This window comes from Narcine bancroftii, chromosome 4, assembly GCF_036971445.1.
Source record: "Narcine bancroftii isolate sNarBan1 chromosome 4, sNarBan1.hap1, whole genome shotgun sequence".
Lineage (NCBI taxonomy): Eukaryota > Metazoa > Chordata > Chondrichthyes > Torpediniformes > Narcinidae > Narcine > Narcine bancroftii.
Window position 1 is genome coordinate 296,358,781 of NC_091472.1, and position 15,195 is coordinate 296,373,975.

The following is a 15,195-nucleotide window of genomic DNA, read 5'->3' on the forward strand; positions in this document are numbered from 1 at the left end:
TACATATATATATACATATATATATAGATAGAGATATATAAATAAATATATATAGATATATAAATAAAAATATAAATAGATATATATATATATATATATAGATAGATATATAAATAAATAAATAAATAAATATATATATGGATAGATATATATATATATATATATATATATGTATGAAGCTAAATAGACGATACAGCCATTTGGCTAACAGTAATTAGTCACTTTTCTGTAACCATCGTCACATGGGAAGTCCAGTACTTTATGGCAAATAGAGCCTCCACCTTGTACTGCAGTGAACATTTGGAAACGAACTCGGTGTGCTGGATGTTCGGAGGAACAGTAAATGAAAATATTTATTTTCCTGTGAATTAAATTCCTATTTGGTTCAGCAGAAGTAGTATTTTTAAGCAATCATTTGATATTTAGAACTATAATTACAATAATTTGAGAACACATAGCTGCAGAGAGAACTTCAGCAAGTTTAGTTTTGTCTGTAAATTTCATTCATTTATATCTTGTTGAAATCGACACAAGACATGAACAGCCAAAGATCATCACAAAATGTCAACTGCAAAATACTTTTGTCTCTACAATCTTCATAGTGTATGCTGCAGATGAAAGCCACACTCTTTCATTGTCTTAATTTGCCTTTTATGAACAAAATATCCTTTGCATTTCTCTTCACCTGTAACTAATACTGCATTGTTTCTAACTGCCACAATGTTCACTCAAATTACCTGTTCTCCGCTTTCTTTTGAAGACTAATCTGATTTCTATTTGAAAGTGTGCACAATATTCCAATTAAGTAGTTAGGCTTCTAGCTCAGCACACTAAATAAATCATAATTATTTAATCAACATGATGTAAAAGAAAGTATGATTACCAAAAACATGACTATGATTCACTAGAATAGAACTTCAAAGATATTTAAGAATGAAAATTTACTCAAGCCATTAGTATAAATGCTTTTTTAAGCACAATGTGTAAATATTGTCTGTAAGTTGTCAAGACTCACAGTCAGGAATCTTAAGTCAGAGATAAATACAAGATACCTGGAATAATTATTCATATCCAAATGACTTTTAGTTTTCCTAGTAACCTCCGACTTGAAACAGATATAAATTTGTTTTCAAACCCAAGCACATTTTCAGTATCTACTTAGATAAAATGCTTTCTATTCCTTAAAGGAAAAAAAAATACTGGAGAATAGAGCAATTCAGCTGCTGCTTTGCAGACGGAGCATTTCCGGGTACAGAATCAAGGTGAAGTGGTACTAAACCTTCAACTTTACATCAGAGTCTCAGGCCTAGTAAAAATTTGCTTCTAATCCTGTGCAGTTGCCTTCATTTCATTAACTTTGGCTGAAATGAGTCAATTTCTTTGTTAAACTGCTGGCAAATTGTGGGCAGCTTGGTGAAGTAAAAACACAATACTGGAGAAATTCATCAAACAGCATCTTTTGTATAGATAAAAATACATAAATGACATTTTGGGCTTGAGCCCTTCTTCTAGGTACCTGGTGGAATCTGGTAGAGGAAAATCTGGTGGAGAATTTGGTGAATTCCGGTGGAGGAAAAATTGCCAAAAATTTTAATCACTTCTCACACTTGTGTATAATATAACCAACATCTATGAAAAACATGGCGAATAAAAATTAGGGACTAGTAGGTATGGCAACATCCATTAATAACTTTATGGGAAGGGCTACCTGGACATGCATATTGGCATCCGACAGCATGCATTGTCTCTGAAGAGGACTGAAGTGTAGAGGAGAGATAACCAGTACAAGTTGTCATAGGAAGTAGGGACAGGAGTAGGCCGGCCCATCGAGCCTGCTCCGCCATTCAATACGATCATGGCTGATCTAATTTATATCCTCATTATACTAGCTCTCTCCCCTTTGTACTCTCAGTTTTGATGAAGGATTCCGACCCAAAATGTTGGCCATTCCTTTCTCCCACTGATAACCTGCTGAGTTCTTCCAGCAGGGTTTTCATTTTCAGTTGTACACGTTTAAAAGCAAATATTATTCACCCTGCTCGACACTGCCACGATCATCAATGATCCTATTGAACAGCAGAGTTAACTTCCATTAGAACCATAGGATACAAAAGCACAGAAACAGCCCCCTTCAGCCCTTCTAGTCTGTGCTAAACCATTTTTGCCTAGTCCCACTGACCTGCACCCAGTCCATAGCCCATTCATGTACCTGTCCAAATTCCTCTTAAATGTTAAAATGGAGCCCCCATTCATTTCAGCTGGAAGCTTGTTCCACACTCCCACCACTCTGTGTGTGAAGAAGTTCCCCCTCATGTTCCCCCTAAACTTTTCCCCTTTCACTCTTGACCCCTGTCCTCCATCTCCCTCATCATTTTAAATACCTCTATCAAATCTCCCCTCATTCCTCCACACTCCAGGAAATAAAGTCCTAACCTGTGTAACTTTTCCCTGTAACTCAATTCCTGAAAGTCCAGGCAACATCTGAGTAAATCTTCTCTGCACGGTTTCTATCTTATTGATATTTTTCCTGTAGTTAGGTGACCAAAACTGCACACAATACTACAAATTTGGTTTCACCAATGTCATCTACAACTTTACCATAAACATCCCAACTCCTTCACTCAATAATTTTTGAAGGCCAATAAGCCAAAAGCTCTCTTTACAACTCTATCCACCTGTGATGCCACTTTCAGGGAATTATGTCTCTGTATTCCCAGATCCCTCTGTCTTACCGCACTCCTCAGTGCCCAACCATTCATGCTGTATGTTGTTTATTGGTTTGTCCTTCCTAAATGCAACACCTCACACTTGTCTGCATTAAATTCTATCTGCCATTTTTTTTTTACCCCATTTTTTTCCAGCCGGTCCAGGCCCCTCTGCAAGCTTTGAAAACCTTCTGTGCTGTCCACAACTCCTCCAATCTGCAAACTTGCTGATCCAATTTACCACGCTATCATCCAGATCATTGATATAGATGATAAACAACAATGGTCCCAGTATCAATCCCTGAGGCATATCAATAGTCACAGGCCTCCATCCACCACTACTCTCTGGCTTCTCTCATCTAGCCATTGTCGAATACAGTTCACAACTTCACCATGAATACCTACTGTCTGACCCTGCCTGACTAATCTCCTATGTGAGGCCTTGTCCATGTAGACAACATCCACAGCCTGTCCTTTGACAACTTTCCTGGTAACCACCTTAAAAAACTCTAAGATTGGTTAAACATTACCTACCATGCTCAAAGCCATGTTGACCATCCATAATTAGTTTCTGGCTATCCAAATAATTGTTTATCAGATCTTTCAGAACATCTTCCAATAATTTACCTACTACTAATGTCAGATTCACCATTCTAAAATTTCTATGGTTACTTTTGGAGCCTTTTCTAAACAATGGAACAATGTGAGCTACCCTCCAATCATCCGGCACCACACACGTGGCTAAGGACATTTTAAATATTTCTGCCAGAGCCCCTGTCATTTATACATTAGCTCCCTCAAGGTCTAAGGGAATATCTTGTCAGACCCTGGTGATTTATCCACCTTATTTGCTTTAAGACAGCAAGGACTTCCTCCTCTTTAATCTGTATAGGTTCCATGACCTCACTGCTTGCTTTCCTTACATCTCATGACTCTGTTGCCTGTCTCCTGAGAAAATAGTGAAGAAAATTTTAAGAAGTCTAAGATCTCCCCCATATCTTTTGGTTGAATACAAAGCCGACCACTCTGATCTTCAAGGGACTAATTTTGTACATTACTATTCTTTTGCTCTTAATATGCCTGTAGAAACCTTCAGGATTTTCCTTCACATTGTCTGTCAAAGTAACTTCATGGATTCTTTCAGCTTTCTTGCTATCTTTCTTGAGGTTTTTATTGCATTTTTATACTTCTCAAGTACCTAATTTACTTCATGTTGCCTATACCTGCTGTACACCTCTCTCTTCTTCTGAACCAGATCCCCAATATCCCTTTAAAACCAAGGATCCTGCTAACATTTCCTTTAATCCTGACAAAAACAAACTCTGTGCTCTCAAAATTTCACCGTTGAAGGCCCTCCACTTACCTCGCACATCTTTGTGTGAAAACAATTAATTCCAATCCACACATTCTAGATCCTTTCTCATTTCCTCACAATTGGCCTTTCTCCAATTTGGAATCTCAACCAGAGGTCCATACCTATCCTTCTCCACAATTAACTTAAAACTAATGACATTATGATCTCTGGACATAAACTATTCCCCTACATACTTCTGTCATCTGTCCTGTCTCATTTCCCAAAAGGAGATCCAGTATTTCACTCTCTCTAGTTGGTACTTCTATATATTGATTTAGAAAACTTTCCTGAACACATTTGACAAATTCCAATCCATCCAGCCCTTTTACAGTATGGGAGTCCCAGTCAATATGTGGAAAGTTAAAACATCCTTGTGTTTCCTGCAGCTGTCTGCTATCTCTCTACAGATTTGCTCCTCCAATTCTCATTGACTATTGGCTGGTCTATGATGCATCCCCATGGGTGTGGTCATACCTTTCCTGTTCCTCAGCTCCACCCATATAGCCTCAGTAGACGAGCCCTCTGGTCTGTCCTGCTGAAGCACAGCTGGGATTTTCCATGACAAGAAATGCCATTCCACCCCCTTTCATCCTGCCTCCTCCACCCCCATTCTATCACGTCTAAAACAATGGAAGCCCGGAATATAGAGTTATCTTGCAACCAAGTTTCACATGGCCACACAAGTTCCTGGATTATGTAGGGGATCCAATTGTAAATCTGACCATTTAAGATATGTAAAGATGTGATATCCCAGAAAAAAAAATTATAAAAGAAATGAGAGCTCTGACAGTACGCAAAGTTATATTCTTACATTGGTTGGTTGGGGGGGGGGGGGAGAAGGGGAGTCGGAGGGGAAAAAGGGGGAAATTTTCTTTTTCTTTTGTTTGTAAACAATTAACATACATTTGAAATGTATGAAAGTTTAAGGATTGTATTAATATATTTAGATTAAAAATGAAAAAATAATTTAAAAAACAATGGCCACAATGTCATAATTCCATGTGTCAATCCACACTCTCAGCTTGTCTGAATTTCCTACAATACTCCTTGTATTGAAATAGATGCATCTGACAACATTTCCATCACGTACAACCCATTGACTTCTAACATGCATGTAATTTTCACATAATCTTTTCTCTCCTCCACTCCTCTATCTGCTCTGGCACTCTGGATCCCACCCCCCTGCAAATCTAGTTTAAACCCACTGCAGAAGCACTAGCAAGGATATTAGACCCTCTCCAGTGGGACATGTCCCGTCGGTACATGTCCCACCTTCCCTGGAAGAGAGCCCAATGATCCAGAAACCTGAAGCCCTCCCTCCTGCACCATGTCCTTAGCCACGTTAAGCTGTATTATCCTCCTATTTCTAATCTCACTATCATGTGACATGGGAAGCAATCCTGAGATCACAACCCTGGAGATCCTGTCCTTCAATCAAGTGCCTAGCTCCTTGAACTCTCCTTGCAGGACCTCCTCACCTTTCCTACCCACATCATTGTTCCCTACATGGACCACGACATCTGGTTGCTCACCCTCCCTCCTGAGAATGCTGTGAACTCGATCCGAGATATCTTGGACCCTGACACCGGGGAGGCAACATACCATCTGGGATACTCGATCTCTTCCACCAAACATCTTCCCTAACTATAGAATCCTCTATCACTACAGCTCACCTCTTCTCCTCCCTTCTTAGCCACAGGACCAGACTCCGTGCCAGTGACCTGATTACTGTGGCTTCTGCTCAGTAGGTTGTCCCCCATAACAGGATCCAAAATGGTATAATTGTTATTGAGGGGAACAGCATAGAGGTGCCCTACACCATCTGCCTGTTTCCTGTCCCTCTCCTGACTGTCACCCATCTACCCTCAACCTGCCTCCAAAGCATGATAGTGTCTCTGTAACTCCTGTCTACCACCCACTCTGCCTCCCGAATGATCTGGAGTTTATCCAATTTGAGCTCAATTCCTTAACTCAGTTTGTCAGGAGTTGCAGCTGGATGCACTTCTCGCAGATGAAATCACCAAGGATACTACTCGCTTCCCTGATGACCCACATTCTTCAAGAGGTGCATTCACCCGCCTTGGCTGGCATAGCCATTTGCATATGACTAGAGGAAAATACATATCTAAAGCCTTCCCTTACCTGTACCAACCTGCTGAATCCTCTTTGTTCCTCAAATAGAGTGGCCCTTTCCTATTTCTACTATCCCTTGACTCTTACCTGTTCTCCCAAAGCATGTTAAGCCAAAGCCATACCACTCTGACTCAGTCTATTCCTTATGCTCATATGTCATGTACAGAGCTAGGCATAGACTCTTGTAAAATTCTGCAGGTGTACCATGGAGAGCCTTCTAGCTGGTTGCATCACTGTCTAGTATGGAGGCACTAACTCTCAGGACAAGAATAAACTCCAGAGGGTTGTTAACTCGGCCTGCAACATCACAGGCACCAGTGTTCACTCCATTGAGGACATCTACACGAGGCGGTGTCTTAAAAAAAGCAGGCTCTATCCTCAAAGACCCCCACCACCCAGCCCATGCCCTCTTCATTCTGCTACCATCAGAGAAAAGGTAGCTTAAAGACGAGACCTCAGCAGCACAAAGACAGCTGCCATCAGATTCCTGAATAATCAAAGAACCAAAGACACTGCCTTACTTTTCATACACTGTTATTGTTATATTTTTATATAGTAATATCGTAAGATGGTTATACCATCTTATGTTTGCTCTATGATGCTGCAGTAAAGCACCAAATTTCATGACTTGTTCATGACAATAAATCCTGATTCGGAATCTGGTAGAATTACTAGGCTAAGGATACCACTCCCAATGGACCTCCAAATCTTTTTTTTTTCTTTATTTTACATCAAGCAATTGACTAAAAGTTTAATGACTGAAAGTTCTTCACTTCCCTTTCTGAAATGGTAATTTGTCAGATAATGTGTCATAGTTCAGGATTTCATTAGATATTACACAGTTAAAGGAAGAGTTATAATGATGTGGCATCTTTGATGCAAATCACATGGACTGTAGATAAAGCTTCCAAAGGCGTCAACGAACTTGCATTGAGCCATCAGTGGTTTTACAAATGTTCATAACTTGCTGATTGGAGAGAGCGTAGAGTAGAAAATGCAGCATGTTATGCCAGAAATGTATGGTTGAAAGAGGTTTTGGCATGTTTGGAGGGGAGGCCAGATGTGCCATAGGATGACATTCTTTCTTTGGCTTGGCTTCGCGGACGAAGATTTATGGAGGGGGTAAAAAGTCCACGTCAGCTGCAGGCTCGTTTGTGGCTGACAAGTCCGATGCGGGACAGGCAGACACGATTGCAGCGGTTGCAAGGGAAAATTGGTTGGTTGGGGTTGGGTGTTGGGTTTTTCCTCCTTTGCCTTTTGTCAGTGAGGTGGGCTCTGCGGTCTTCTTCAAAGGAGGTTGCTGCCCGCCAAACTGTGAGGCGCCAAGATGCACGGTTTGAGGCGTTATCAGCCCACTGGCGGTGGTCAATGTGGCAGGCACCAAGAGATTTCTTTAGGCAGTCCTTGTACCTTTTCTTTGGTGCACCTCTGTCACGGTGGCCAGTGGAGAGCTCGCCATATAACACGATCTTGGGAAGGCGATGGTCCTCCATTCTGGAGACGTGACCCATCCAGCGCAGCTGGATCTTCAGCAGCGTGGACTCGATGCTGTCGATCTCTGCCATCTCGAGTACTTCGACGTTAGGGGTGTAAGCGCTCCAATGGATGTTGAGGATGGAGCGGAGACAACGCTGGTGGAAGCGTTCTAGGAGCCGTAGGTGGTGCCGGTAGAGGACCCATGATTCGGAGCCGAACAGGAGTGTGGGTATGACAACGGCTCTGTATACGCTTATCTTTGTGAGGTTTTTCAGTTGGTTGTTTTTCCAGACTCTTTTGTGTAGTCTTCCAAAGGCGCTATTTGCCTTGGCGAGTCTGTTGTCTATCTCATTGTCGATCCTTGCATCTGATGAAATGGTGCAGCCGAGATAGGTAAACTGGTTGACTGTTTTGAGTTTTGTGTGCCCGATGGAGATGTGGGGGGGCTGGTAGTCATGGTGGGGAGCTGGCTGATGGAGGACCTCAGTTTTCTTCAGGCTGACTTCCAGGCCAAACATTTTGGCAGTTTCCGCAAAACAGGACGTCAAGTGCTGAAGAGCTGGCTCTGAATGGGCAACTAAAGCGGCATCGTCTGCAAAGAGTAGTTCACGGACAAGTTTCTCTTGTGTCTTGGTGTGAGCTTGCAGGCGCCTCAGATTGAAGAGACTGCCATCCGTGCGGTACCGGATGTAAACAGCGTCTTCATTGTTGAGGTCTTTAATGGCTTGGTTCAGCATCATGCTGAAGAAGATTGAAAAGAGGGTTGGTGCGAGAACACAGCCTTGCTTCACGCCATTGTTAATGGAGAAGGGTTCAGAGAGCTCATTTCTGTATCTGACCCGACCTTGTTGGTTTTCGTGCAGTTGGATTATCATGTTGAGGAACTTTGGGGGGCATCCGATGCGCTCTAGTATTTGCCAAAGCCCTTTCCTGCTCACGGTGTTGAAGGCTTTGGTGAGGTCAACAAAGGTGATGTAGAGTCCTTTGTTTTGTTCTCTGCACTTTTCTTGGAGCTGTCTGAGGGCAAAGACCATGTCAGTGGTTCCTCTGTTTGCGCAAAAGCCGCACTGTGATTCTGGGAGAATATTCTTGGCGACACTAGTATCATGAAAAAAAGCGTGATTTATATCTATCTCGTATTAATAATAAATGTGGTTCACTTCATGCCAAAAGATTGTACAGAATTCTATTCTTCAGTAAGAAAGAATGTAACTAATCTGCCATTAACCTCATTAGACCAGTATATAATTTATATACATTAAAATCCCCATTATCTGGAAAATTCAAGCAACTGGCAAAAAAGAAATTGCAGAAATAAATAGGTAACATTTAAAAAAAAAAAAAAAAATCGGAGCCCCCGAGATATCAGTTCGCCAATCTACACAACACTAGCAAATTCACCTATCCAGCATCTTCCAATCCCCACTGGTCTCAAATACCAGGGGTTTTCCTGTATTATTGTTGCAACTGAGGTACGATACAAGGGAAAATAAATTTAAATGTAGAATGAAATTTGAAGGCATCATTTTACCTTAAAAAAATCTAGTGATTTAAAAAAATGAAATAATAAAGTTTGTAAATTTTCATCTTTGAGATCATAAATGTAGAATTTCCAGTGTTTACCTGAAAAACAGCCCAAAGCTGAAAATGGACAATGATGTATAATTAGCCCCATCTGGTGGTGGACTAAAATACTTGCTTGATTGAAACTGTAATGCATTGTTTATTTTTACAAAATTAGTTGAGAGAATTTTGCAGCAATTTATCCCAATCCACACATTGCAGCATAGGAGTAGAAATAGGCCATTCAGCCCATTGTGTTTGCCCTGCGATTTAATTAGGAGCTGATCCATATTCCCACTCAAACCCATTGCCCAGCCTTCTCCCCATAACGTTCGATGCCCTGGCTAACCAAGAACCTATCTCTGCCTTAAATACACCCAATGATAGACTCCACAACTGCTTGCGGCAACAAATTCCATAGATTTACCATCCTACGGCTCAAGAAATCCTCCTCATCCCAGTTCTAAGCAGATGCCCTTCAATCCTGAAGTTGTGCCCTCTTCTCCGAGACTCTCCCACCATTCTTACTTGTACTCGTTTCAACATTTGAATTGTTTCAATGAGATTGCCACCACATTCTCCTAAGAACAGGCCAAGAGCTCTCAAATGCTCCTCATATGATGATCATTTCATTCCCGGAATCAGCCTCATGAACCTCCTCTGAACCCTTTCCAATCTTCTTTTCTTAAATGAAGAGTCTAAAACTGCTCACAAATGTTCCAAGTGACATCTCACCAATTCCTTGTAAAGCCTCAACATCACGTCCCTGCTCTAAATACTCTATTCCTCTTGAAATGAATGCCTGAATTGCACTTGCCTTCTCCACCATTGACTTAACATGCAAGTTTACCTTCAAGCTATCCTGCATGAGGACTCCAATGTCCCTTTGCATCTGAGTATTTTCAATTTTTTTCTCCATTTCGAAAATAGTCTCCCTGTTTATTTATTTCTATCGAAGTGCGTGACCCTACACTTTACCACATTGTATTTCATTGGCATTTCTCTGCCCATTCTCCGGAACAGAACCTCCAATGATTTAGCTGAAAGGAAGTCGGAGGCCTATGCATGGGGGAGGGAGTAGTCAAAGTTGGTCTTGAATCTGCCAACAGATTCAGAACCATTGGATTCCACATGTGATGCAGCGGTGGCGCTCAATCTTGCCGAGCTTCTCCAGAATTCATTCTCCAGAATTCAGACTAGAAAAATCAACTTTTCAATCGTATGCCAGGTTAGCCCTCGCACAAGATCATCAGTGCCATCAATTTTAAATGGGATTACACTGCAAAGAATAAGAAAATAAATGGCTTCTTTTTAATTAATGACTTCAATATTTTAAATAAATTTTTAAGGTGATTTTTGCTAACTTTTAAAAAAATATATAAAAATGAAGTCGGCAAATCAATCTTGATGTTTTAAAAATTGTCCCTGGATGTCAAAGACATCCACCAAAATGGGCCCACAAAAACACTTACTTTTCTGAACCAGGAAGGCACAGCCAAGTCACAGTTTCAGGGAACTGTCCTGTCCTGCCAACCTCACAGAAGTTGAAGGGCAGAAAACCCAATGGGAACATCAATACCAGCTGGTGGCACTGGAACATGCACATCTTGGACCTCTCTGTTCAACAAGCGTGCGAAAAGGCCTTCACAACCAGGAGTGCAACCATTCAAGGCCACAGGTGACCTCCACCTTTTCTAGGGCAGTTAAACAATAGTTTTTGATGACATTTCTACATATAAATGCCGTAATACAACATTAAATGAAAAATACATGAGGTGAACATAAAGAGATTAAGAAAACATGGGACATAGCTTCATTTCCATTTGAAAACAGGAAAAAATTCATTAATCTGCAAGATTTTTCTGAGTAATTCTTCATTCCTAGTGTAAGGTAAAACATCATGAGATGGGAATGTGTAAGGAGTTACCCTGTGCAGGGCTGTAACAAGAAGGGGAGGTGTCCTTGTACTCCTGTTAGGTAAAACATCATGAGATGGGAATGTGTAAGGAGTTACCCTGTGCAGGGCTGTAACAAGAAGGGGAGGTGTCCTTGTACTCCTGTTAGGTAAAACATCATGAGATGGGAATGTGCAGGGCTGTAACAAGATGTGAATGCATCCTTGTACTTACAAGATAAGAGAGACATTGATGGATTGAGAGGCAGGAAGCTAGCAGGGAAAGGATAGCAACAGTTTTAGTCATTGGACAAGTAATGATATGATGATGTTCTAAGCACGTATCCAAGGGTATAAAAATCATCATTTTGCTGATAACGGCAGAATGCATTCTCCGACTAACATGGTTAGTTGCAAGTGTTACAATCCGGTAATAAAGAACAAAGAACCCTGATTTCGACTCAGCCTGGTGTTTGTCTCACTCATTCATGAACAAAGCAGACCTAACACATTGTAGCCTCATCTTGGCAGGGAACACAATTCTGTTTCAGGGTACTTTCACTTTGAACAAAGCAGACCTAACACTAGTAACACTAAATACACAAACTATTTGTCCTCTGAAATGCAGTGTGTAATTGAAGTAAATGGATCGAAATTTCAGAAGGGAGAGAACAACCCTACTGCTGCACCTCTATGGTATTTAGTGGTAACGGCTGGAGAGGAGTTTCCAGAGAATCTCTTTGTTGTACTCTCACTCGAAGCCTGTGTGTCTTGAATTTATACGGCTTTGGTCCAGGTGGAAAACTTAATCATTTACTTTGATCATTGAGACCATTTTAAAGTAAAGCAAATGGATTGCAGAATAGATTGCGTAAATAATATGACTAATCTTTATGATCTTGATGTAGTCCCAATCTTAGAAAAGGTAGTGTATAATTGTAAGGTTTAAACAGTTTATTGAGCCACTTTGTTGGTTATAGTACTTCAAAAGAATGATTTGGAATGGATTTTACTTAACTGTCAGTAAAAAAAAGTAATTTAAAAAATTGGCATGATAGTTTATTCCACTGAGAAACACATTTTCTTTGTCTTTGCATTGAGTCATTTATGGTTTAATATGATGAATGAGAACTCCAAGCACAATTTATAAACCATGACTAATTAATCAATAAGCCTACCTGCACATCATATTCCCACAACTGGTTCCCTTTCATGTGGTGGCACTTCAGCATCACAACTGGACCATTAAGCCGAGACACATCCAGACATAGATCATCTGTCCTAATCTCTTTATCTGCTGAATAGGAGAATACCTGGAGAGAAAAGAAAATTGTATCATTAGACTCACGAACACACAGATTAAGAAAGGACCGTGCTCTACAATCCCTTAAGACTGCTCTGCAGCTTAATATGATTGCCTATAATTTTGTGCATATTTCCACCTACATCCAGAATCATCTCACTCCCTTGCTAATCAAGAATCTGCTGCTCTCCGCCTTGAAATATTGAAAGACTCCCCTTTGAAGAGTTCCAAAATCTCTCAATCATTGAGGAAAATAAAATATCTTTTGTAAATGGTAAGCTATTTTTAAATAGTGACTCCTTGATTTTCTCACATGGAAATATCCTCCATATCCATTGATTCAGCCTCAAAACTTCAACTTCAAGTTTATTGTCATACGGTTCTATCAATTCTCCTTTCACTTTTCTAAATCCTTGTGGCCTGGTAATGGGGTCACCAATATCTCAGAGTGAAAAACCTTGCAAAAGGTAGTGGTCTCAGCCTAGTACATAACAAGCAAAACTCTAAACCACCCAGGAAATGCTTTGTTCTCGCGGCTGCCATCAGGAAAGAGGTACAGGTGCCACAGGAATCGTACCTCCAGATTCTATAATAGTTGCTACCCCCCCCCCCAAAACAAATTCTTGAACAACAGTCTTATTCAGACTCATTATTTATTACTCATCATTTATTACTGAACATTTATACTTGTAAGTCAGTTTGCTTATATATCTTTCTTTTGTTTAAATTTCTTTCTTTCTTTGCATACAATTTACAGTTACAGGTAATTAGAAATTCTGCCTGGCCTTCAAGAAAAAGAATTGTCAGTGTGGTATGTGATATTATGCATGGACTGACAATAAATTTGAACTTTCAACTTTGAAATTTCAATAAAATGAAGCAATTTTGATTCTTCTGATACAGCCAATGATAATTTTCTATCAGCGATGGTGGTGAAAAAGGCATTTAGCACACTTGCCTTCACCGTTCATGGCACTGAGTAAAGGAGCAAAGATATATTTAAACTGTACATGATGTTTGTGAGACTGCACTTGGAGTACAGCCATTTCCTGATATACATCCACGTTCCGTTCTACCCTCTGGTTGTATCTCAAAACGGACGTAAGCATGGCATATAGAAGTCGTAAATCAAGTCATTTTCAATTCCAAATTGAGTGCCTTCCTCAGCTTCTTGTCAGATCGATCAGCAGGGGACGGATTTTTCCTCTTACTCACCATCTTCTTTGGCGAGCTTACCGCACTTACCGAATGGCAACGGAGAGACAGTCATTATTGTACACACGCAGCTGTTATATTTACTTTTGGTCATATGTATGGATGGTTGTATGTTGCCCATGTCGTAAGTTGGGGAGAGACCGAATTGTGTGCAGTTTGAGTCATCATTAAGCTGGAAAGAGCGTTGGAAAGATTCACGAGGATGCCAGCAGAATGGGTACGTTTAAATTATAAGGAGAACCTGGGCAGACTGGGTCTAAACTGAGAGGGAGAGAAGGTGGTGGGTATGTGGAATGAGCTGCCAAAAGGAGTGATAGTAGCAGGGATAATTGTAACATTCAAAAGACATTTAGAAAAGTAAATGGATATGGAAGGTTTAGAGGGGTATGGGCTGAATGAAGGCAAATGCAAGGAACTTGGTCAGCATGGATGAGTTGGGCCAAAAGGCCTGTTTCCATGTTGTAGAACTCAGTGACTATTCAAACTTTCTTCAATATTTAATAACTTTTCTCACTGTATATTATGAGCATCTCATTGAAGTAGTCTGCACCACCTTGGGAAATTATACCTCAAGTACGTTGGCTTCATTGTGTTCAATCGCGTTTTCAAATCACTCTTCATTTTCCTACTAGGAAAAATGGCTTCAATGTTTTGATTACTAGGACCAAAAGCACACAATCAGAAAGCCTGAAAGACATTTTGGGGTTTGTAACATTCTTCTCCTTATTTTTATCCAGAGGGCTGGAATATTAATTCTGGGATGCAAGTTAAATCTCACCATAGCATCTGGAGTATATAAACTTAGATAACTAAACAAAATTGCTGAATTCTCCCATCAACATCCTGAACCAGTGCCACTCTTCCCCAAAAGCATTTCAATAGCTCTGCCTTGTACACATATTGCATCTAAAAACCTGAAATAGTAAAGCTTTGATCAACATTGAAATTAGTCCTCATTGACCCCATTTTCCATTTGGTGCCTGCCACATTGACCACCGCCAGTGGGCTGATAACGCCTCAAACCGTGCATCTTGGCGCCTCACAGTTTGGCGGGCAGCAACCTCCTTTGAAGAAGACCGCAGAGCCCACCTCACTGACAAAAGGCAAAGGAGGAAAAACCCAACACCCAACCCCAACCAACCAATTTTCCCCTGCAACCGCTGCAATCGTGTCTGCCTGTCCCGCATCGGACTTGTCAGCCACAAACGAGCCTGCAGCTGATGTGGACTTTTTACCCCCTCCATAAATCTTCGTCCGCGAAGCCAAGCCAAAGAAGAGAAAAAAAAAATATGCCCAAAAAAATGCAATGACCCAATTAATGCCCATTAGTTAAAATGGATTCTGTGAGTATCATGGATGGCTACTTTAACAGACATTAGGTCCAATAAAGGTGCAATCAGGAGTCAAACAGATGTTAAATGTCCCTTAAATTAAATATATAATTGCTGTGGGAAGCAGATATTGGGCCTGCACTACTTGTATACTTTGGTTCCATTCAACAGTTCATTAAAGGTAGTTTCAAACAAATATACAAATTCTTCTTTTTCCTAAC

General features: G+C 40.6%; 1 protein-coding gene across 5 annotated transcripts in view; it reads right to left on the bottom strand.

Moving 5' to 3' along the window:
• galnt13 (polypeptide N-acetylgalactosaminyltransferase 13) overlaps positions 1–15,195 on the bottom strand; it is a 256,909-nt gene that overhangs the window by 27,686 nt on the left and 214,028 nt on the right. For all 5 annotated transcript variants that reach the window (XR_011356763.1, XM_069935526.1, XM_069935525.1 and 2 more), the window contains one exon: positions 12,304–12,438. Coding sequence is in view for 4 of the 5 variants with exons in the window: in XM_069935526.1 (XP_069791627.1) it covers positions 12,304–12,438 (135 nt within the window). In the remaining variant the exon portion in view is untranslated. The remainder of the gene's footprint in view (positions 1–12,303; positions 12,439–15,195) is intronic.